Below are 24,743 nucleotides of genomic sequence, written 5' to 3'. Positions count from 1 at the left end.
CTGTTATTTCAAGGAAATACAGCACTATCTCACTAGTGTACTTAAAATCTGTGACTCATAGTACCAGGCTTGGTTAGGTTGGCTGAGTCCTTCCCTTCTAGTTGTTAACCTGAACTTCCATGGGAATTTACAGTAAGGCTTACTGCCAAAAATCCCACTTTTCATGCAGTGATATATGTCTCAGTAGGGATTTTTGTAAACTAATATGTTTTATCGTGCGTGCATGTTTTTTCGCCTGTGTGTGTGTGTGTGTGTGTGTGTGTGTGACTGACGTTGTGTGCAGTAGAGGCCAGTCCATCCTGGGTTGCACTTGCATTCTCCATCATAAGCACTACAGTGGGCTCCGTTGTGACAGTTACATGTGTGGATACAGTTGGGTCCCCACTGACCAGGTGGACATGCTGCAACACAGTGAAAACAAAATGTCAATGCGTCTAATCTTTAGTAAAACCACTTTATATCTTATCATTAGAGTACAGAACATTTTCTTTTCATGTCACTAACTACTTCTACTGTACTCCATTTCAAGCTATTTTCATCAATCTTATTGATTTTATCTTATTGTGATAGTATTTTGACTTATTTCATAATTTCAACAAACCAAACAATCAACCTATTAAGTGAGGAAATAATTAGTGGATTAACCCATAATCAAAATAATCATTATTTGCAGACCTATACAAAATCTTTCAGTTTTTCTGCATGAGTAATAATCTCATGATACAGTTTAGTATATACTGTATGCACTGTATGTTTAATATCGTAGTACAACACTTACATTGTCTACTTTGAGTTACACTGAGTCCTTTTACATTTAATACTGACTTAATTTTCCTGATTATATTTCTTATTTATATGTAAATACTTTTACGTACTCCGACATTAAGTAACATGAGTAAAACTATTTTTACATTGTATTATTAGTACTTCCTCTCAATACAATCTAACCAACATATTTATTCTAAATAATTCCTCCATGTCAGGACAGTTATATTATAAAACACATCAAAACCACCATGTATCCTATTTATCACTTATTAAGTGAACACACGCTGGGAGCAGTCGCTGCCAATCCATCCTGGATAACACTGACAGGAGCCATCAATGGGGTTGCAGGTGCCATTGTTGGTGCAGCTGCAGCTCCAGGCACATTTTTTCCCGAAGCTACCACTGGGACACACTGCACACAAGACACATGTATTAATCACTCATGTCCCTCAACCACATTTTTGATTATCACTGCTGTTAAAAGTATTTTAATTTTTGAATATTACCATCTCAGAAAACATCCATGGAGCTACAGGATTGTTTTGGGCATTCTGGGATCTTTGTTGCTGATTAGGTTCACTTAACAATTGTAAATATTGTTCTCATCTTGCAAACTTATGGTAAATGGATTTGCGTTTCTATAGCATTTTTCCAGTCTACTGACTGCTGAAAGAGCTTTATAACACTTGTCACGTTTACCCATCACACACACATTCATACATTGATATGCAGGCTGCCATGCAAGGTGCTAAACTGCTCATCAGGTGCAATTTGGGGTTTAGTACCTTGCCCCAGGATTCTTTGATGGCGGAGCCCAGAATCTGAACCTACAACTTTTCGATTCCTGGACAACCCACTATATCTCCTGAGCCACAGCTGCCCCCATTGAACTTTGTTGGGCATCATGTGACCAGATGTTCTGATCAGTTCAAACATTTACATTTACTGAAATGGAATTTGTGTTATGATGATAACACTGACAAATTATATTCATCCAGGCGGATGTTCAGGCTCAGATGGTTCTTGAACAGCTTTGATCTTTGTTGTGAAAGCCTTGGCCAGAGAGTGTAAAAACTCAAATATATTTTTGGAACAGCAAGTCGGACTTACAGTATACTGACAGGAAGTTGCATCAGCCATTAAAATCCCACGTGAACCCTTTACAACACAGTGGATACAATGTTCTGCAGGGTAACTCACCCTCATTACACAGTGCCCCCTTGAAGCCTGGCAGACAGTCACACTGTCCTGTGATGTGGTGGCAGGGTCCGTTACTGTGAACACACTGTGGACATGTCTGACTGCAGAGGTGACCAAAATAACCTGGGGAGCAGACTTTGGAAAACCAGGAGAAACACACAAATATGTTAATACATATGCATGCAATTTAAACCCAGTTTACTAAAGTAACAGCTAACTATGCAATTAACAACTGAAATTGTCATTTTGAAGCCTTGTGAAACTAAGTTAGTGACAGATCAATCGGGTATCACATAAAATTATGTAACAGACCCACCAGCCTGCCATGTCACTGTTGCGTTTGGCCTCATCCATTTGTGAAAACAACTTGGTCTGTTCCATGGTCAAGTTACCAATAACAAACTTGCATTCTGCAGTTTACATCCAGTTACATATTCAAAATAAAGAACAGAAGACTTGAGAGCAATAGTGTGAATGCTCAGGTCTATAACATGTGAACAATGACAGCTAATGTTATAGCTGTTAGTAATATCAGTTCCACTATAACTGGAAACTATCTAAGCTTCAATGCTGCAAATGCAACCTTACCTGCCTGTTGAGTTGGTTAATTCATGTTACATTTAATGTGACAAAGTTACCTAATGTTGAGTATCTTAGAGATAATTTAGAATGCATTAGGGAACATGAACAAGTTAATCTGCTAATGTGATATGGTTCTCTATACCCTTTACTGTCTTAGACTCAAATGTTGGTGGAGATAATAGCAACAAGAACTGCAAGCAGTTATGAACGGGGGCCAAAGCCCCCCGCGCACCGCAGAGCCCATGGAAGTTTTCCCCAAAGGATGACAGGCTCGGGGCAAAAGTGAGGACACAAGCCAATGTCTAGCCGTGGTATTCGATGTAATGCAAAGTGCACTGGTAGTGCAAAAGGCTGAAGGTGTGCTGATTTGGATTTGTTGTACTAAATCATGTCCACTTTGACTAATTGTTATTCAACTATATGGCTGGCCTCAGGAGTGACCCCACATCAGCACTGTTTCATTACATTTCTATTATTGCAACAAAATGAGAGTGACAAGGAAAAATGCATTTATGTTGATTAGTGTGTGGTGACTTAGCAAAGGAAAAGTGCAGCAGAAGTGGGCGAGGCCTATGTCAGAAAACCTAGCTCTGTTGGGGAAATACACGAATATGATGTTTATGAATGTGTTCTTTAAAATGCATTTACATCTGTTATAGTGCCACCTATTGTCTAATTTAGACTAAATTTGGCACAGAGCCTCTGAATGACTTCAGGAACAACTGACTTAAGTTTGATCCTGAAAGCATTTAGTTTGACCAAAATATGAAACAATACGTGTTTTTGAGCTAGCACAAAAGATAGTTTGGTTATAACTAGCAGATTTTTTGGAGTACCAAAATTCTTTTGACAATTCTCACCAGACACATCTGGAGATTCTATGTGCAAAGTTTCAGGCAGATGGCGCTTAAATTGTAGGAGTTCGAAAAAAGTAGGTTTCGATTTGTGTGGTGATGTAGCGGGCGAAATGTGCAGCAAAAGTGGGCGTGTCATATGTCAGAAAACCCAGCTCTATTCAGGCATATAACATATGGATATAAGGTTTGCGAATGTGTTATTTAAAATGTTAAAGTTGCAGGCAAAAACACAATTGCATCCATTATAGCGTCACTTGTGGAGTACATGTGCAATTTTTGGTATGGAAGAACTTTGTCTTATTGTATAGACCATATCATCAAAGCTATCAGCACAACAGTTTGGCTGAAATTAATATTTGTTGTTTATGTTGTAATAAGCCACGCCCAGTCATGACCACCTTCAAGATATGGGTTCAGGATTGGCCCTACATCATACAGACCAAATTTTGTAAAAATCGGTGTAGCCGTTCAAAAAAATATTCCAGTCTCATGGCAACCAAGGATCTCAAATTTGGTATTAATAGCATTTAGTTTGACCGAGATATCAAACAGTTTACATTTTTATAGCTAGCTACAGAAATTTGTTTGTTAATAATGTTTGAATTTTTTGACAGAGCAAAATTCTTTTGATAACTTTAGATCAGGTCCAGCTGAAGAGTGTTCATGCCAAGTTTCACGCAGATGGGACAAAATCCCAAGGAGGAGTTCAAAAAAGTAGGTTTTCCAGTTTTTGCAAAAAAAACCCCCCCCCCAAAAAAACCAAAAAACATTCTATGTGGAAGTTGGCGTGGCCATTGCAAAGTGATTCAGCTCCATTCAGGGAATCTGAGGATAAAAGGTTTTTGAATGTGCGAAATACGGTGTGGGAATTATAGGCAAAAACGCACTGGCCTAGGTTATAGTGCCCCCTGCAGGCAGATATATGTAGTTTATTGTGTCTGAGGTACATGCAGGTGTCTGGACCAACCCTCCAAATTGCACCACCCTCCCTTGCATGGTTTAGCCTGCAGCACCACTTTTACCGGAGGAAAAAAAAAAAAAATCTTTACAATTACAATAGGGTTCCTAGCACCGCTGGTCCTAGAAAACGCGTCTGCTTGCCCCTTGGGTTTGGCCCCTAAATAGAAAGAAAGCAGAGAAGTCTATGGAAGCCCATTTCCGCCATTGTGATGAAAAAAAAAAAGATCCTGTAAGTCACGAGATAGTATCTCAATATATTGATTTAGTATCTCAAAATACCGACTTAGTATGTCAAAATAATGAGATAGTAGCCTTTGGACTCTAAAGAGAAAGCTATAAAAGAACCAGCTTTGGCGGAGATGAAATAAGATGGAAAAGCTGGTGGCTGGCCAGGATAGTGTCAGGCCTGGCAAAATGAGGACTCAAATGCAGCCAGAGAACGGGTTCGACAGGCTTTGAGAAAAGCTGGAGATTCATGACACGACAAAATACTCTAGTGACGAGACAGGGGAAGACAAAGACACATACATACATACACCAGGGAAGGGAGCACAGGTGGACACAATCAGGGATTAGAGGAGACGTCAGACCAGTGATACAAGAGGAAGGGCAAGTGACCTGAAACGAGAGGAGAGTTACTTCTCAAAATAAAACATGAAATTCACAAGACAAAAAAACCCAAGACAGGACACTCCTCACAGATAGGTTCTGATAGAGAAACTGTGCGTCAGTTGATGCGACTGATAGACAGACATGGGCTGGATCTGTGGGCACACAACCGTTTTGAGAAGGCGTCTGTATGGCATAGTTTGGCTTTTCAAGAAAAATGATGATTCTTACACATATATTATACCCTTATGCCTTTACATGTCAACAAATAAGATTATTTAGTATCTAAACTGTGTAAGAACAAATGTACTTTATGCTCATGAGAAAACGATGATAAAGACTCTGGGTTTTATGTGTGTCTAAGAGATTTCTAGACAAGATGGTTGTTTTGAGTGACCTGAGATGTCCTTTGCAACGTGATTAGGCCTTTACCTAAAGTGCCATTAACAAATTCCAGAAAAATGTTACTTTTGGAGTAATAACTTTACATAACAATTGCTCAGCTCAAAACCAAACAAAAAGCTAAAAACATTGTTTTCACAGACCTTGATGAACAAGATTCTTTACTTGCCAATAAAAATTATTTAAACAAACAACTTTGCCCTCCTGGACATCAACTAGCTTGATGCTATTAGGTTCTATGCTGTTATCCTTAACAAATGATCTAGGTAACGACCAGGAGTGTATTTTTTGTATAACAATCTGTTCAACAATTTCAGTCTTACATACATGGAAATAACAAGAGTTTATATTGAAATTGTTCATCTCTGAGCTAAAGTCAGGGTAGCTGACTGACTATTGCTGTTTGAGCAGTAGTGGTACTGTACAAGTACAATTTAAAGGTACTTGAAATGTCAACATGTTGCCAGATCTCAGCAGCACATTGTTAATATTCCTGATAGGAATGATGGATACATCTTAATGGATAAAATAAGACTTTAGTTGAAATGAACTTCTGTATCCTTGAAGTCAAGTGTCAGCTGTGTGATCATCTTGGAGCATGTGGTGCTGATGTAGAGCTTACTCCTCTGACAGCTGGTGCCTCTGTATCCTGGAGCACACTCACAGGTTCCTTCATCAGGGGAGCAGGAAGCTCCATTCTTACAGTTACAGGGGAGGGAGCAGTTTGGGCCCCAGTGCCCTGCAGCGCACAGACTGTCACAGTGTATACCTGCTCACACACACACAAACACACACACACACACACACACACACACACACACACACACACACACACACACACACACACACACACACACACACATGCACACAAAGAAAAAAAAATGAGATACTTTTGAGTTAACTTTGTACTCTAAATGTCTACATAACCCAAATGTTAAATATTTTATCTTTTATCTTTATTCTATTTTCTGCCCCGGTGTACTGGGAGGACAGCCAAAACAACAGCTAGGACAACAAAAACTGAAAAAAAACCCTTAAAAAAAAGGTAAAGAATAATGTCAAATAAGTAATATTGATCTGTTAGGACTGTACTGTACAATAGCATCTGAAAAAAAGTAATTGTACACTATAACAATCAATGTAATCAGTACAAGTAGTGCAAAGAAGCAATAGAAAAAGTGCAAAAAAATCAAGAATAAACACTGGATAAATATGCATACACGGTGTGAAAAACATATATATATATATTGATATGCAGTGTGCAGAATTTATACTGAGTGTGATTGCTGCATCAGCTGCCGTCAATGTACGGTAATTGGCAAATTCATCATACAGTTCTAGGCTAATAAATCTTTGCTTGTATAGTCAGCAAAATTTGATATGTCCCGTTGCCCAATCACTGTTCACATCAGTTTTGGTGCTAGATGTTTGATATTACCACCCAAAATGGGTGCTAATTGAAACATGCACTAAAGAGATATGCTGGAATTTTATCAATGGCCCAAAGGTAAAAAAAAAAAAATCATGAAGTTTCCTTCAAATGTGAATTTATTGTGAGTCTTCTGAAAATGTGAGAAAATCTGCTGGCTCAAAGATACACATTCAATTTGAATGGCCAATTTTGGTGAAAGTTGTGTGAATCAAATTTGCTTTGTTGCATGGCCTCTTTACTCCTTCTGAGTGATTATGATAACGACTATTGACTTTTCTGGGCTCATTTCAAAAGGGTATGTTTGATACACCCATTACACTCAGCCATAAACACTACATCTTACACATTTAGTTGAAATGAACTGATATTAATGTATCATATTAACAAATCTAGTAAATACTTGGCGAATCAAATCAAACAAAATAAGGAAAAAAACATTTCTGCCATTAAGGACTCAGCAGGGAAAGCAACACATTAATCTGAACATATAAATTATACTTTTAGAGCTGATGCCAACTTATATTAATCCAAAAAACCCCACCTGAAGAGGACCACTCATTTCTCAACAGCATTGATATACTGCAACTTAGGCAGGAAAAGATTTACTTGATTGACTCACCCAGTAACAGAGATCAAACTGCCCTGCCCTCAAGCCCGTGCCCAACAATAAAAAAAATAAAATAATAATAATAAGAGAACATGTCTCTAAATTTCTCCGTGAGACGTGACACAAAACTTTGGACAAGGCATAGTCTCTGCTCGATTGTGATCACACTATCCTCATCAAGGCTCTCAAGAATCAGCTTGCCAACTGTTGAGGGAGGCTGCGAGAATCTGGTGATGTCCTGCGTAGTGGTTGGGACATATGGGATTGTATGGGCTAGGAAGTGGCACAGCATTTCCAATTTATGCAGAAAAGTGAGGTTAAGCCTTTTTTTTTTTTCTGTGGGGTCCCCCTCTAGTTGCATGGCAGCCTGCGTGGCAGCCTCCGTCATCAGTGTATGAATGTGTGTATGTGAATGGGTGAATGAGGTATGTATTATGTATGTATGTATGTATAGCGCTTTGAGCTTGTTACCATTCAACAATATTAAAGCCATATCCCTACATCCTGACACAATCTATGGGACAAGCCTAGATCTAATTTCATCACGGTTTCTTTCCTAAAGTGAAATTCTCTGGCTAGGTGGTTGAAACAATAAGGTAAGCTACACTATCAAGATAACGTTATATAGAGTTAGTATTACTACACAGAAACTTTTACGAAGGGTTATGAGCATGCCTCCAACCATCCTGACTAACAAAGCTTACACAAAGGACTCATAAATGTGCAGACAATTGTTTGCTGATTGACACGATGTTCATGCTGCCTGTAGTATTAATACAACAATTGGCTCATAAAATGGATATGATTTTAATCCTCAATTTGTATTGATTTAACTGCTAAAAACAAAGAAGCACCCCTGCACTGTGCAAGTCCCGCACCTTCAGCTAGTTAGCTGACATTTACTAAGTAGTAACTGCTAATGGAGGTGTTACTGAATCGCCGTCGGAATTACCTTGAACTAACTAGCTAATTGTTCTCCCGGTTAATGCTGACTTTTGCTGACTCCGCTATAATTGCTATTGTTAAATGAATATCATGTGCTGTTATTTTACAAACGAGCACTGCAGAAATTAATTTCAAATTCACAATGGAAGAAGGTGTAGGTATCATCGCTGACAACAAAACTTAACATTTATCCTAGATTTGTTGAGACAGACAAAGCAGTTGGTGGATTATATACATTTATTATAAATATTATTTACAATTATTAATTTCAGTAATATGTAAGGCATAAACAAAATGATTCTATTAAAGAGCAACGTTTTGCTGCCCCGGGGGGTGGTTTCTGGTGAGTGGTGTTCAATAATGCTAATGTTAAAGCAGCGATTTAGTTGTTGTACTACATGGTTACATAATCCAACAGTACAGACATTCTTAGTTTTCACATGTATGTGACTTGATGGTTGGAAAACAACTGCATACGAACCATTTATTTTACTTCACTTTCCCCTTAAATGCAGGAGGTGAATGCATTGCTTCTTGAGTAGTCAGGGAGCCCAGTTGAGGGAGCCACTGAGGACAAAGCAAGGCTGAGTAGGCAGCGGAAATTTGGAGGTTGGCACTCCTGACAGGTCCAGTCAGCTGCGGTGTGTCAAACATCACTAGGACTGACCCAACCCTATAACCCAGCAGCCAGGTTACCCAAAAAAGATCCAACTCAATGGGGAAAAAAACACAAAAAGAACCTAACAGGCTCAACCCAAGGTTTGGGAAGATAAAATAACCCAGCATTTCTTAATGAGGACACAATAATACACACACAGTGGTGTGGTATGAATTAGTTCAAAACCATAGACAACAGGCAGGAAGTCGTGGAAAACTGCTGACTGCTTTTTGTATACTGTTATCTTTCAGAATGTAATCAGACAATGCATGGGAAATTCTGCCAAGAGGACGTTGTTATTAAGTCTTACCAGTCCAACCAGCCAGGCAGTGGCAGTGACCAGTAGAGTGGTGACATCCATCAGCATGACTGCAGTCGCAGCGTTCATTACAATCCAGACCATAGGTACCATCCTGAGAAGGACAAACAGTAACCGTCACAGAGATGAACTTCAGTAACACGTCTATTGAAATGACTTGAAGCAGAAATGTACACTTTGAGAGAAACTTTGATTCTTTTGCACATTGAATTTTAGCTACACAAGATACATAAATTGTTATAAATTGATATTTAGTAAAATATCACAATAAGTAGAAATAAAATGCACTAATAAACAATGACCAACATTCCATTATCAATTAACTAATGTATGTAGTTTGTATCATGGCTCTATGCGGTGCCTATTTTGTCAAACTACAATGGATAGATTCCTAACCCTTTTAGGTGATTCACAGAGATTCAACAATCCATTACATTTTAAGAGGAAAGCAGGCTAGAGTCATGAAAACCTCTCTCAAATTTAAAATCAAACATCTGAAGTTAACCAACCCAAGCAAGTTGAACTGATAGAAATTGACAAGACAAGGTAAACAATAGGATCCACTATAGGTCAATAAATGAAAATGATGCAGTGTTCCTCAAAAATGTTTATTTTAAATTGTAAAACATTTTAAAACTTAAACATCCAGGTCCGGTGGTGCTGAAGGCGGCTGTGCTGCTTCCTGGTCTACGGCTCCATAATATTTCAGAATTACTCCTGCAAAGACAAAACTCCTCAGGTTACCAAGCAAAATAGATTCTTATAAAATATACTATATACTATATAATTGAGTTATGTTACACTAATGCAGAAATTCATAATCTGTTTTTATATTAAACATAGCAATATACAGTACAGTGTCCCTTTAAAGCATGCACTCAATTTCAAAGTTGTCACTTTAAAGCAGTTTTCGACACATTGTATTTGTTAGAATAATAAAACGAAGATGAATGACTGATGAGTCATAGTGGACTACTTGTGCCTCACTGATGATATGGTCTTAACCTATATTCTGTGGGCAGAACTAATTATCATATATACTACAGTTTATTTTAAATTTACTTTGTGTTAACACTAAATTTGTGTTACTATGATTCTTTTGAATAAAACAAAGTTATACATCAGAAACATAACTAAGCTGTAGGAATGTAGGCAAATTTGTTCAAATGATGTTGTCACAATAAATATTCTAATAAAAGTGGTAAAGAGAGTTAACAATAATCCACTAACACAGTAGTCCATAATAATCCACAATAGGCCTAATAATGTATTAGTGTTGTTTAATACACTTCACATTAGAGACCTATGAACTGAGGACACAATAAAATTCTCCTACTCTTATGTGGCAAATATTGAACAGCAGAGGAGGTCTATGACGGAACAGCAGCTCCCACCGGATGAAGATACAGCAGACATGACAGACATCTGCCTAACAACACACCCTCCCTCCCAAATGCAACGCCAACACGCTGGACCTGCTATAATTCACTAAAACAGGTGTCACTTCAGTCAATCAGTCTGATGGCATTCACATGTGACACATACATTTTATTTTAACCCCTTTCCTAAAGCAAACACTTAAGATAGCTATAACTTTGACATTAAAGCCCCCCCTCCACCACACATCATGAAAAAACATACCTTTATCCTGTGAGCATTTTTCTTCATCTAGTTTCTTTTTCTCTTTTCTTTTTTCTGAACCAGATGAATGGGTTCGTTTTGATGCTGTTCCATGAATGACCAGCACTGGTGGCTGCTACAAAAATAGTGCAAGGTACTTTTCACACCTTTTCCATCAGGCCACTCCTCAGATATTATACTGTACAAGCATCCCTTATACCCAAGCAAAATTAATGTGTATATGTTTTTTAAAAAACATGTTTTACATCTGAACAGTAGATTGATCAAGATCTAGTTAGAGCAGTCCTGAACAGAAGAAGCCTCTTGAATGAGAGATGAAACATCCATCGTGATAGCACTTAGAATTACCATGGTCTGGATGACTGTGAACCTTCATCAACATGAAGGAAAAACCTTGTACTTATTTTCTCATCTTTGTTAGGTGCACTGCATGACAGATAAGGATGGCAAATTACAACAAGCTAGCAAAATTCAACATGGATGCATGGATGGATAGATGGATGGATGGATGGATGGATGGATGGATGCTTTATTGATCCCAAAGTAAATCTAGAAATTCCAGTAGCTTATAATGACACATACAAATCACAGCAGACTACAAGCATAAAAAACACACATCACCAGAACTACTAATTCTCATTAGAGCATGTGCAAACTGAGGTAGTTTAACTGTAAGGTGTAACACTGCAGATACTGCAGATTAAAATATTTAATGCTATAATTATACAGTATTACTGCACTGGCCTGACCAACCTCAATACATGGACTTTTGAGTCAAATTGAGTCAAAAAAATCAAATTTAAGATTTGTATTTGAGTATCCCTGCCCTAAACCATCGGGCTCAGACAGTGCCCACTAAGTCAGAGGGGAAGGAGAAGGAACAGAAGCACATCAGGGGAGCACTCAAAATCTGTAGCAATCCAAACTGTACCTTTGTCAAAACTGGTATAAGATCCAGAGCAGACAGAGAGGAGGAGAAGAGAAAATGTAACAACATTGTCATTCCCTATGGCACAGGAACATCTGAGAAACTCAGGAAGATCTTTAATAAAAATCATATCCCATTTCACATTAAACCTACCAACACACTGAGGCATAAACAGAGTAATGTAATTTATGCTGTTCAATGTAGCTAGGAATGCACATATTTGTATAATGGGGAGAAAATGCAACCTCTCCATAAACAAATTGCACAGCACAGGAGGGCCAACTCCTCAGGCCATGACTCTGCAGTCTACTTACACCTGAAGGAGAAAAAACATTCCTTTAAGAACAATATTGTCAACATATTGGTCAGAGAAGACATATTGTTTGACAGAGGAGTAAAGGAATCCATCTATGTCAAACTAGAACGACCACCTTTGAACAGAGGCGGTGGCCTAAGATATTATTGATCACTTACCTACACTGCTATACTGAGGTCTCTCCCCAGGCAGCTTAACAACCATTCACGCCTGGGCTCACCTAGCCTAAGCAACCCACATGACGGGGGGTTTGACCAACGACCCACAAGTGTCCTTAACAACTCTGTAAGATCACACCCACATCGAGTTTAAAAGCCTGCCAACTCCTCTCCAGTTAGTTAGACTGAGGAAGCCTCTTGGATGATGAGATGAAACATCTTCAAGAAACATGTCCAGTTGCCTACGATACATCACCTAGATTTACCGTGACCTGGATGACTGAGAACCTTCATTGTTAAACCGTTTATTTTGGCTTTTGGGTTCAAACGCATTGTCTTAAAGCATGCCAGGAAACTAAACCCACCTACCCTAAACAGACTACAACATATATCCTTTTACTATATATACATTTTTACTATGAGTATGCCATATATGTTATACACTATTATCTTCCATAAATGAATTATACACTTCTTGCCAAAATGTATGGCCGAAGCATATAATACCATGTAAAATTTGTAAACAAATTTTGCTATGGGAATTTCATTTATGTTATAAACCTACAGTTTATCCCCATATAGCCAGATGATTTATGCATGTAATCACCATAGTTAAACTTATACAGTAGGTAATATATGGCAGCCCTAATCATGATACAAGGGCATATATGTCATAACAAACAATGGGGTTAGGGTTAACAGTACACTTAAATGCTGACATATATCTTTAGCTGTGGCATAGCCATGCATTGGAAACAAATTCAGCAACAGTTCAACAGTTGTTGCCACCAATTTGTCATTAATAGCCCTGATGAAAATGGCTAGCTGCGCATTGTTGGTCTGGTTTGTGCTTTCATGAAGCTTCACAGAGTATGCCGTGAAACTTCCAGCTTTGTCCCATAACTGTTCATTAATATCACTTGGTGATCCTAGGATCCTGGAGATTATTGCCAGCATAAATGGGGGGCTGTGGGTTCAGGCCAATGGAGCAAAGTTTAACATTGTACATTGTAGTGATACAAAGCTGGTTGAAAATTGGTAACTACTTTTTTAACTATAATTTTGCATTTTAATTTTATATTAAAGGGGGATACCTTTTTTTCCACACAAGGCAATTCGTACCAAGCTCGTTTGACCCCCTTAGTCCAGTTTATACCCTTCCTTAGCTATGGAATGGATGGAGGAGGTGTGTTTCGTAATGGTACAGATGCTCATGTAAATATAAACAGCAAGTTGACAAAGTTTAATTTGTTTTGCTATAGTCATATTAAGAGCATCATTGAGTGGAGGACAGTGGGGGCACACAGGGTGCCAGTTGTTTGCACTGTTGATCTTGGGACCTCTAACTGCTTTGAAATGGCTCCAAGTGACTTTTTCAAAACAATAATGAGCTCTTTCAGATCAGCACTGAGCTCCTTAGACTTTCCCATTGTAGTGTTTGTGGCTGAGTCTAATAGGTATATCAAACAAGCCCTATTAAAATGGGCCCAGAAAAGTCACCTGCTGTTATTAATCAGAATTACTCAGAAGAATTTAAGAAGCCATGCTACAAAGAACATTTAATTGACAACTTTCTATAAGAACCAAACTTGATCATTCATGTTGCTGTATATATTTTTGACCCAAAAGATTTAGTCATATTGTCTATAATTAATTAAATTGTTGGAACAAACTTCATGATTTTTTTTTTCTGACAACGTAGCATGTGTTCCACTCATCCCATCACAGAAAAATTTGATGTAGAAATCAGTGACTGTATTGTCCTAATATTGCAGTGAAATATAAAGGAAAGAAAAAAGTTGGATTTTCAGACTTTTCCCCTTATGTGTCTGCATATTTGTCTAAATTCTTATCGAATCAAAGTAACTGCCAAAATGAACACTGTTCCTATATCTTGCAAACAAAAGAATACAGTATGTACAATATGTCATGTAACATTCTAGGAGACATTATATTCTTTTTACCTGGCAGCGGAGTTCACACCTCTCTCCTCTCCAGCCTGGAGCGCAAGTGCAGTGACCGTCTAATGCGTCACAGGCTCCTCCATTCTGACAAATACAGGTGAGGTTACAGCCCAGACCCCAGGTTCCACTGGGACAGTTGATGGAGCAGTCCACCCCACGCCAGCCTGATTAAATAGTGTCAAAACCTTGTTGTTACCAAAACTTTACAGAGATTTAGTCTACCCCAGTGGGGTTTTTGCACTGTTTGATAAACTTGTCAACAATGCAATAAATGTTAGACATCAATTTATTACCGAATACATTTATATAATCACTCTACCTTACTTTTGCTCAACAGTAGCTGGTATCAGCTAGTTTACCTAAAATAATGTTGACAGCAAAGTCATCAGGAAAGAGCTTATGATGGCCTTGTAAAAGGTAAATATTTACAAACAAAAGAGTTGCTTTGACCGAAAGGAATAATTGTTGTGTCATAATTGAGTCAATCAGGCCAGCCTTGTAGATGAGCTTTCATAGAATTGTATTTGCACCCACAAGATAATAACAATAACTAAGGCAATACTAGTGGACCATTATTGTGTGTTATGGAATCAACACAGCTGGAATTACATAAATTGCTTCAAAATACAAATTAGTCATTGTGTTTGAACAGATGCTAGATGGAATATGCTTTTATAATATTGACCCTTAAATTGTGGTATTACAACTCATGCCTCTCATTGAGGTTTGAGCTATTCATATTTATCTTCTTTGAGTCCATTGGAATATAAACACAAGACAATTGGAGATCAGTATGTCATAATGTCTCCTCTCTTCTTTCCTCCACCGTCATTTTTCCTCTTTTGTTCCTCTCCTCCACATCTCTTCTTGAACTCACCTGGTTTACAAAAGCAGGATCCATCCACAGGTGAGCAATGAGCTCTGTTCTTGCAGTTACAGGTGGAGGAGCAGTTCATGCCATGTGTTCCTGCTGGGCAGGGGACCGAACATTTGGTTCCCTGGGAAGGTCAATGCAGAGGAAAAATAACTAGTATTGACTGTGATGATAGCACATGACCACAAAACTGAAAAGGCATGATCATTGAAAAATTACAATGATATTATTTCTATCACATAAAATTACACGTTGATAAAACGAAGAGTTAGGGAAGTACTAAGCACTTGCTGTTTCCATATGTAAAATAACAAATAGAAAATTTGAAAAATTAATTCAGTTTTCTAAAATCTTATTTTTCGTCCATCACATCAATGTATGATTACAAATTCTGAGTTTTCCTTATTCTATATTTATGGGAAAATGTGAAATAGAAAACTGGAGAGGTTTCATTTCTTTCAGTGGTTTGGTTAATACTGCCGTTTTTTTTTTTGTTTTTTTTTCACTAAGGTCTGATCTGTTAGCATGAGCAGCTTGTCTCACCAATCATCATAGCTGCATTCAGGGACTACAGCCCGTCATGGCCACACACAGATTCTGCGATTGCAGTTGAATCTCCCTCTAAATGCACAGCAGCAGTGCTATCTCATGACAAAGATTCTGCGTTTATACAAATATACAGCATATAGTGATGTTACTGCAATATTTATGCCACTCCATGATCATAAAGCTAAATACACCAGCCTCTGTAGCTAACATCTGCCTTGTCATGCATTTTGTCCATCTACCTCATAAACACTTACAGATGCCGCCACTGCACAGATGAATTAACAGCGTGAGTCAGGAGGAAGTTAAGAGCTTCTGTGAGCTTTTGAATTAAAATCCCTCATTTCCCTCACATGTCTCCTGTAACGATGCTGCTGTGGTCACCCTTCTTCCTGCCTACAGATCCTTCCATGCTTAGTGCACACAACAGAATTTTAGCCCTGGTTCCACTGTCCCTGATAGTTTTTGGAGCTCGCCAACCAGAAGCCCCAGATCAAAAGCAGATGAGTGCACGCTCCTGGTCTTTAAGTGGGAACTGTTCAGAGATGCAATCCAGGAGCTAAGGGACAGCTTGCTGGCATGTTGCACTGTCTGTTGGATAGCAGGCTTAATATGTGGTCAACAGGTCAGGTAGCCAAAAACAAGCCATAGCCAATGACAGCAGACACTCCTCTTCTCTCCGCCTTTTCACTCTCTCCTCTGTGGTCACCTGCAGTAAACCTGGTATAATCAGACATCTGCAGTATGCAGTATTTCAAAACACAAGGGTCTGAATGTTGTTAGAATATGTTTGAATCCTTCATGTTGCATCTCTTTAATAAAGTGTTATATAAAGTTTTAATGTGGAATTATGAAGTTTGACTGCACTCCTTAGTCTGGTGGTATGGATGCGGATACTCCTGTATCTGTACTCCTATATCTATGAATGTGGCTAGGGTGGGTGTTTAGTACCCTTTGGGCTTTGTACACACATTCCCCTTTTTACAAATGTCCTAGATGCTCAGTAGATGGATACCAATGATGTTCTGGGCAGATTTAATCACAAGGATGACAAGTTTGTGATGTTTCCAATCAGGACACTTTCTATTGCTCCTCTGTAAAGGTTAACCAGAATATGGCTCTAGAATTTGGCCTTCCTAAGTTTCCAGAAGAAGTAGAGCCTTTTTTTCTTAGAACATGTGTGAGCTCTCAGTGTCAGAGTTGTTAGGGCCACTTGTGGTTAAATTCTCCCCTGATGTGCTTCTGCTCCTTCTCCTTCCCCCCTTTCTTTGTGGGCAGGGTCTCAGTCTCATGGTTTAGGGTTCTGATGACCCCCAGCTTGAGCTTCAGTGGGCCATGTGGGCCCATGGCACAGCCATGCTTCTGTCTGTAGACCCTGTCCACACCAGTGAATTGCTTAGCTTCCTACAACTGTTCTCTTGTTGCTTCTCTGAACTGGCAGTATGCCAACTACCATCTGACTATGGATAAATACCTCATACAACCTCACTTCTAGATATCCGAACTGTTCCTATAAGACCAAGATTATCTTTGTCAATGTAACTTTATGGACTGAGATCATCTTAGCCTGAAAATGATTTAGGGAAATGAAGCCCAGTCATGGGATACATGTTGCAAATAAATGTATATTTATTGAAACCATTTGAACACATGATTCGCCACAATATAATTCAGAGTATGGTCCAAAAACTTGAACTATCTTCTGAAGATACTTTTTAGGAAATGGGGCTTTGGTCTTCAACCACACTCTGAAGAACTACCTTGATCCCAAGAAACTGAGAAAATAAGGCATAGCCTAGTAACTGTCTGATTAAAGGACGCAAGTGTTCTTGAAGTAGATGGACACACCGCATGAGGAGGCTAATGTTAGCTACATGGGCATGTGGGTTTAGCTTTTTCGACCAATACGTGAAAACCACTATAAAGCTTTTAAGCTACATGCTATCTATGTACATAGATACTGAGTCTTTACAAGAGAAACTAACCAGACTCATCTACGATAGCAGGATCTGTGTGCTGCCATGACTAGATGTAGAGTAGAATGCAGTCGTGAAGACTGGTAGGACAAGCTGCTTTCGCTAATAGATCAGAAAAAAATCTGTCTAGCTTTCCAAAATAAAAAAATAAAAATAAAAATAGAAAAACAATTCCAAAATGTTTTATAATACAGTGATCTGATGAATGGAAAATACCATTTTAGGGCATTGAATTCAGTTGTCCAATTTACTGTTTTTAATTTGGAAAATTTAACTGATAAGCATTACACAAAGACTGTGGAAGCATCATCAGTTAAGACATGTGGAATAAAGCATACACTGACATTCTGACAAAATAAGTTTACCATGAAACCTGGAGCGCAGATACACTCTCCTGTCACACTGTGGCAGTCAGCACCATTCTGGCACTGACACACCTGCTGGCAGGAATCACCATAAAATCCTGGGGCACATGTCTCATTGCAGTAGAGGCCTGACCAGCCAGGCTGACATGTACATTCTCCTGACATTGGGTGGCAGCTGATGTTAAAGAGAGGAACATACCATAGTTAAAGTTTGTTCTTTATTGTTGGTCATACTGTATGTCTACTAGTGCTTCTAAAATGTAGGTTTCCTACATATCAGTAACTGACTATTTGTTGACCTAGTATCCCTGAAACAATGCGGCCATTTGGTGTGTTGCCTGGGGTTTCTGCACAGCAGCACAGGCAGCCCTATTTTGACTATTGGAGTGGGCAGCAGGAGCACCAGGGTTTCCCCCAATGCTCCTGATAGCCACATCCAAGCCATCAAAGATACGTGGAAGAATGGAGGAGGGCACTAAAGGAAGAGTGCATGCCCATTGGCAGATTTGCAGTCTGTCCTACCGTAGCTCAGCCGGTAGAGCAGGTCGACCAGTGATCGGAAGGTTGGTGGTTCAAATTCCGGCTCTGGGCAGGGCTGAGCTGCATGTCGAAGTGTCCTTGAGCGAGATACTGAACCCCACATAGCTCATCAGTAAGGGCCCTGCGATGAGCTGGCGACTTGTCCATGGAGTACCCTGCCCTCGCCCTGTGACAAGGCTGGGATTGGCTCCAGCAGCAACAACCCGCAACCCCTTGGAAAGGGATAAGCGGCTATGGACAATGACATGACATGACATGACAGTCTGTCCTACCTTGCACTCCCAGGCTGTGGTGGCATTAGGCTCAGTAGGGTATTCCAGTATCTTGATTGACGCATATTTTCCATTTTCATTTCTATGTAACTGATACTGACTGTTTTCCAGTGTCAGACTTTAATTGTGGTGGTGGCTGTCCGGCTGGGGTGCCATAGAGCATGCACACTTGAGACTTTAGTGCTGAGCTAGCTTGGATGGGGATAAAATGTAACCGGGCATATCTTCTAGACTTTTGGGAAATAGCCGTCTTCTGTGTAGAGGAAGTTACGGTTAAGCTAACTGCGTTAAATAGGATCCCTCCTGATTGATTAAGCTTGTCCAGATTTTTGAAGGTAATGAGAGACATTGTCCTGTCTGCCAGCATCTTGTCCTCCGCCACCTCCTACAGGGTGACAAGCTTAAAGCCAACAACAGACCCTGCCTTCTTTATGAGTTTATTCAATCTGTTTGCATCCTTTGCTTTGCTGCCCGCACCCCAAGGAAACCACATCAAAGAAGATGGGGCTCGCAACAACAGACTGATAAAACATCTGGAGCATCCAGTTGCAGACATTATCTTTTATCTTTTATTTGGATCTCCATTAGCTTTGGCGAAGCCATTGCTATTCTTCCTGGAGTCCATACCCAACACAATAATCTTTTCACTGCAGTACACATTGAAAGACCTGAGCCTCCTCAGGAAGTAAAGGTGGCTCAGGCCCTTCTTGTAGACTGCCTCTGTGTTTGTAGTACACTCCAGGTTATTGTCCAGTACCACACCCAGGTATTTGTAGGATTCCACAATGTCAACATCTCTCTGTCGGTTTGGACCGTAGGGAAGCCGGGAATGGCGGCGTTGGAGTCTGGTATCTGCTCATACAGTCGTGTTTCCGTGAAACACTTGATACTGGACTCTCCGTACTCCCTCTGTGTCCTGGTGAGGGCTTCCAGTTTGTACATCCTATTTGCAAGGGACCTTATATTTCCAGTAATAACTACAGGGATGCAGGGCTTAAACTTCCTACTCTTCCTTCTCTGTTTAACCTCCGCTCTGCAGCCTCACCATCTCCTCCTTAGGCTTCTCCGGTACTGTGGGTCTCTCCCTGGCTACGAGGGTTTGGGGCCTCAGGGCGACCAGCTGGTCACGATTGTAAACAAAGCCAGCTTTAAAGTAGGCATGGCTTCCAGTCACTGGGAGAGACACAAATATGAAAAAAGTAGAAAGGAGATATTCAAACTGGTACAAACTCAATAAAAACTACAAAGTACCGGGAGCTGCTACGATAGGCTGCAGCTGGCACTGGGGGAGCACCACAAATACATGAATGTGTGGGAGACACTGTATCATCCTGTGTGTGCTCTGGGATGCAAGGAAAACAAGACTGGCTCTCATGCTGCATGATTGTAGACCAAAAATAGTTTCTGGGGTCAGAGAGATTTGTTTCCTTCAGTGAGTGTGGATAGTTGTTCCTGACGGAATTCAAGGCTTTTGTGGAGCTGTTGGAAGTCCTTGTGTTGTACTTCAACGAGAGATACCCAGGCATCAAGAGTAGAAATTTGTTGATGGAAATGAAAATGTCACTGGCCCCAATACAGCATGATTTTTCGGAGAAGGTGTGAGTGTGTTCCCTCAGGTCTTCCAGATTGGTTGGTCTTGTCATAGAAAACATAGGCTTGGAACTTGCACTTGGTCTCATAGGTCTTGCATGCTTGCATAGATTCTTGAACCAACCTACCAAGTACAGCAGCAAGTACCCAAGTGGTCAAGTGGTCTGGTGGTCTTGTAGCTCAGAGCTTCCCCCTGGGGACAGCCAGGACTAGGCACTTGGTTGTGGGTGGGTACCTTTGGTGGAGGATTTTCCAATCACCCTCCGTGTAGTTCAGTAAACTACAAGCTCCATGTAAAATCTGTCAGAATAACTGACACAATATCATTTCCTAACTGTATCTTAAGTGGCTATCTGGTATGGATGGGCTGTTATTGTGGGTTTTTTTTGTTTTGTTTTAGAGCTAATACATTTGACTGTGAGCTGTAGTTGCCCCGGGAAACACACCATCGTCCATACAGAGTGACACAGACAGAACACTGGGAGAGAGGCCGAATAGGACGGTAGGATTACCCGCAAAACTGCAGCTTATAAACCACAGGAGACATGCTAATGCATGCGCTTCTGAATGCTAGACACCTAGTTGCTTTTATGGAAGGTTCACCAGTGGAACATTCCACCTGTTAATTTGCAACCATGGCAGTAACACAACATTCACGGTTAAGGACACGTTGGTGAAATTTGATATTACATGATACCTGATGTTGCCTTTCTGTTTTGTCTTGTTGTATTGGTGTAAACAAGTATGCTTTACAACTGTTACAGATCACAACCTTGCAAGTAGATTTCAAGTAATCTTGTTATGAACTTCCAGCAGAAATTTTGCAAACAGGTTCAATGATCACACTAACAGACGCAGACAATACATAGAAAACTTCTTCCTGATGTCTGTTAACACTAGAATTTGAAAGATACAAACTTTAACACATAGATTTTGAAATATTTGAAGAAACTGACAAAATTTAAGTCTGAACAATATTTCTATGTACCTGCGTGTGTTTTGGGCGTGGCACGGACACTTCCTTGCACAGCCGGGGCTGTAATGGCCTTCAGGACACAGTCGGACATCACATGTCACCCCTGTGTATCCTGGCTCACACAGACACATTCCGTTGGTGTGGTAACATTTGCTTCTGTTCTTACAGCGACACGTCTTTGCACAGCCAGCACCATAATTACCCACGGCACATTCGTGCTGGCACCTGTTCACAGCAAGAGACAGTGATATCCACAATCAATATTTATTAGTTGTAGGTGATCAATAACAGTTCTCCCAAGAAATGCAAATACATCAAGTCAAATCCATTTTTTTTATATAGTGCATAATCATAACAGAATTATCAATGGGTTCTTTTCATATAGTGCAAGTTTAACATGGTTATTTTAGATTTTACTTTTAATTTCTTTGGAAAAGAGCCTCATATTCTATCGGTATCCATGCCAAGCTGCTACCAATTTGTTTGACTGGAGCGCCCTCATGTGCTGGTGCTAATTACAGAGGTCTGAGGTCATCAGCTCTCCCCTTTTGGTTGCTGATGATCTAATCTATGGTACATACTGACAACAGCTCCTTGATTTGTTACAAATACTAAACTATTAAGTAACTGTAAGTGTAACTGTATATGACATGACATTAATGCTCTTGTCACGTCTGGGGACTGTTGCTAACTTGTCGTTTCCGTATCTATATTTTTGCTGAGTGAAGTTTGCTTGCTAAACCTGTTTGATTATGTAGCAGCTAGCTGCTCTGCCTCATACATTCAATCTAAAGAAGTACAGCTAATGTAGATATAGTGTCTGCTTCAGTGTGTTAATTGCATTCTTATTCAAATGTGTAAGGGCTGTAGCTCTATTGTATGTTTCACCATCACCACCACCAACATTCACGTGTATTCACAGGTATGTTTGTATGTTCTGTATGGAGAAATGCTGTAGTTAGCTAGTTCTAATGAGCACTGTAAAAGCCTTTGCATAGAATAGTGACATATTTTTCACATTAACTTAGACTACAGGGCTGAAACAGTACTGCATGTTTCACCATTACGACCAACCACATTCATGTTTGTCTTAATAACAACAACAACAATAACAATAATAATAATAATAATGATGATGATGTAGAGGAAGTTAATGATGATGATGATGATGATGATGATCATCATCATCATCATCATCATCACAATATTCATGATCATAATCATAATATCTACCTATGTTACCTAGTACCCTATGATTCCTATCTAGGTTGTTGATGTTATGCCATGCAAAGAGTGCATGTAAAATGTTTATTGCCAGTGATATGAGCCTTATAAAACTCCTCTTTGGCCAAAATTACACTACACATGAACATCAATTCACACCTATGCCCTGATAATGAATTATCTGTGCTTTTATTTAGAAAGGAATTGAACACAGAGTGAACCTATCAGCTCTGCTCTATTGCATTGTTGTTTTCTGCTGCCTTAGGATAGCAATGCACCATCAGTGCTCCAGACCACATCTTATTTTAAGACCAATACATGCATGTGCATTTGCTATTTATACAAAATGGAGGCTGGGTGTCAAAATGACAATTCCAATGGTTTGAAACTAGCAAAGACACTGGTGCTCTGTGCCACTTAGTTCCTCTCTGCTACATTCTGCCACTCTTCTTTTAATTCAAGTGTCAGAACAGTCTCCTAAAACATACATCTATAACACACGTGTGTGTGTGTGTGTGTGTGTGCGTGTGTTTCAAAAATATCTTTTAGATATTATGAAATTTAAATTCTGCTTTAAAATCTGCTTATTTAAATGATTCCACATTACAACCCTAAGGGGTTATGGTAGTAACTTTGAACTGAGGTATATAAGAAAATGCCAGTACCACAAGAGTGTATTTGACATTAACCAGTATAATTATGATTTCAGGTGCATTACTTGCTCTACTGTTAGACATGTCTTGCTTCCAGATGATTAAAATAAGTATTTGGTTTCATATACAGTATATTGACGACAGGACATATATACATATAAGGTATTCAATTGGTATCCAGTATACAAGCCTGAAATAGAAAGTGAATAGAGGACATAGCATGTTTTTTTCTTTTTTATTAGCAGTGGGTATTTCATTTTGTGTTTCAATTATTGTATTGTATTGCATTGCTTTTCTAACAACTGAATTTCCCCAGTGAGGGATCAGTGCAGTCTTATATTAACTTAACTTATCTTGCACCTTCATTTAACAGTCCACCAACTTAGCTGTTTGAGTTAAATGTGAACACAAAATAAGTATTTCTCCATGATTTTTGGCACATTTGTTATGATTTATGCTACTGAGCAGTGCCAAGATAATCCATCTCCTTAATAGCTGTGGAATTTCAAGATTCTGATTTAACAACATGATTATTGCACAGTTGTGCATGAACTAGTCACAATTCAAGCTGCTCGTTGACTGCAGCTTATGCCTGTCCATATAACCGCACCTCCACCACAGCACACTCTATTTGCAACACTGACATCAGCAAACCACCTGCAGACACCACACCATACACACCTTATACCATTTACACAGTACTGTATGAACTGTGATTCATCTGTAAGAGAACACACAAGTGCCACACATCATTGAACGTTAGAGTTTGCTGTCAGTTATGATGACAACTGGCAGTCAAGTCAAGACCCCGGTGAGAATAACAAGCATTAAGATGAACTTCCCTGAGATGGTTTCTTACAGTTTGTGCATTAATTCTTTGGTCGTGCAAACCGACTACTGCATCAGCTGTCCGGGTGGCTGACCTCAGACAATCATAAAGGTGAAAAAGGCGGTTGTGGAGGAACTGTGCTGGCAGGATTAAATGATTGAACGTTAATATAAATCCTTGGGCAAAAGCTCTGATGGATAGCGTTTCTGCTGTGTCACCTGAGTGTAATAGGTCATGAGTCTTGTTTTTCAACAGCACTGCAAGGAGGTGAAAGTAATGGCACCAGTAATGGCTGTGGAATTAATTATTTAACAGCAATGGGACAAACTATTCTAGTATAGGAGCCTAAAAGCTTTATTTTCTTGTTTGTTATTGTAGTTATATAAATGTCACTTCTCAGTAGCTTAATAATCATTGAATATGTTCTGTGTGGGAATCACACTCTCACATACAAGTCAAATACTGCAGCCCGTGATACAGTAAGAACAGCTGATTTCACATTGAGGTAATGCTTCCATCATCACTGCCACACCTGGTGGATAGATAAACCAT

General features: G+C 39.4%; 1 protein-coding gene across 8 annotated transcripts in view; it reads right to left on the bottom strand.

Annotated features, from left to right (window-relative positions):
- Positions 1–24,743, bottom strand: part of megf10 (multiple EGF-like-domains 10) — a 77,953-nt gene that overhangs the window by 9,697 nt on the left and 43,513 nt on the right. For 5 of the 8 annotated variants that reach the window (XM_037118036.1, XM_037118033.1, XM_037118034.1 and 2 more), the window contains 9 exons: positions 21,498–21,710; positions 18,108–18,282; positions 15,224–15,344; positions 14,347–14,510; positions 9,331–9,433; positions 6,001–6,147; positions 1,969–2,103; positions 1,052–1,180; positions 273–401 (listed from right to left, as the gene is read on the bottom strand). In XM_037118036.1, the coding sequence (XP_036973931.1) occupies positions 273–401; positions 1,052–1,180; positions 1,969–2,103; positions 6,001–6,147; positions 9,331–9,433; positions 14,347–14,510; positions 15,224–15,344; positions 18,108–18,282; positions 21,498–21,710 (1,316 nt within the window). Of the gene's footprint in view, positions 1–272; positions 402–1,051; positions 1,181–1,968; positions 2,104–4,895; positions 4,986–6,000; positions 6,148–9,330; positions 9,434–14,346; positions 14,511–15,223; positions 15,345–18,107; positions 18,283–21,497; positions 21,711–24,743 lie in introns of those variants that run through there. The other 3 variants (XM_037118040.1, XM_037118039.1, XM_037118041.1) reach the window with 3 other exon arrangements.

The sequence above is a fragment of the Acanthopagrus latus genome, chromosome 12 (genome assembly GCF_904848185.1).
Source record: "Acanthopagrus latus isolate v.2019 chromosome 12, fAcaLat1.1, whole genome shotgun sequence".
NCBI classification, from domain to species: domain Eukaryota; kingdom Metazoa; phylum Chordata; class Actinopteri; order Spariformes; family Sparidae; genus Acanthopagrus; species Acanthopagrus latus.
The sequence above is the reverse complement of the archived record's forward strand: the minus strand, read 5'-3'. Positions and strand labels throughout refer to the sequence as shown.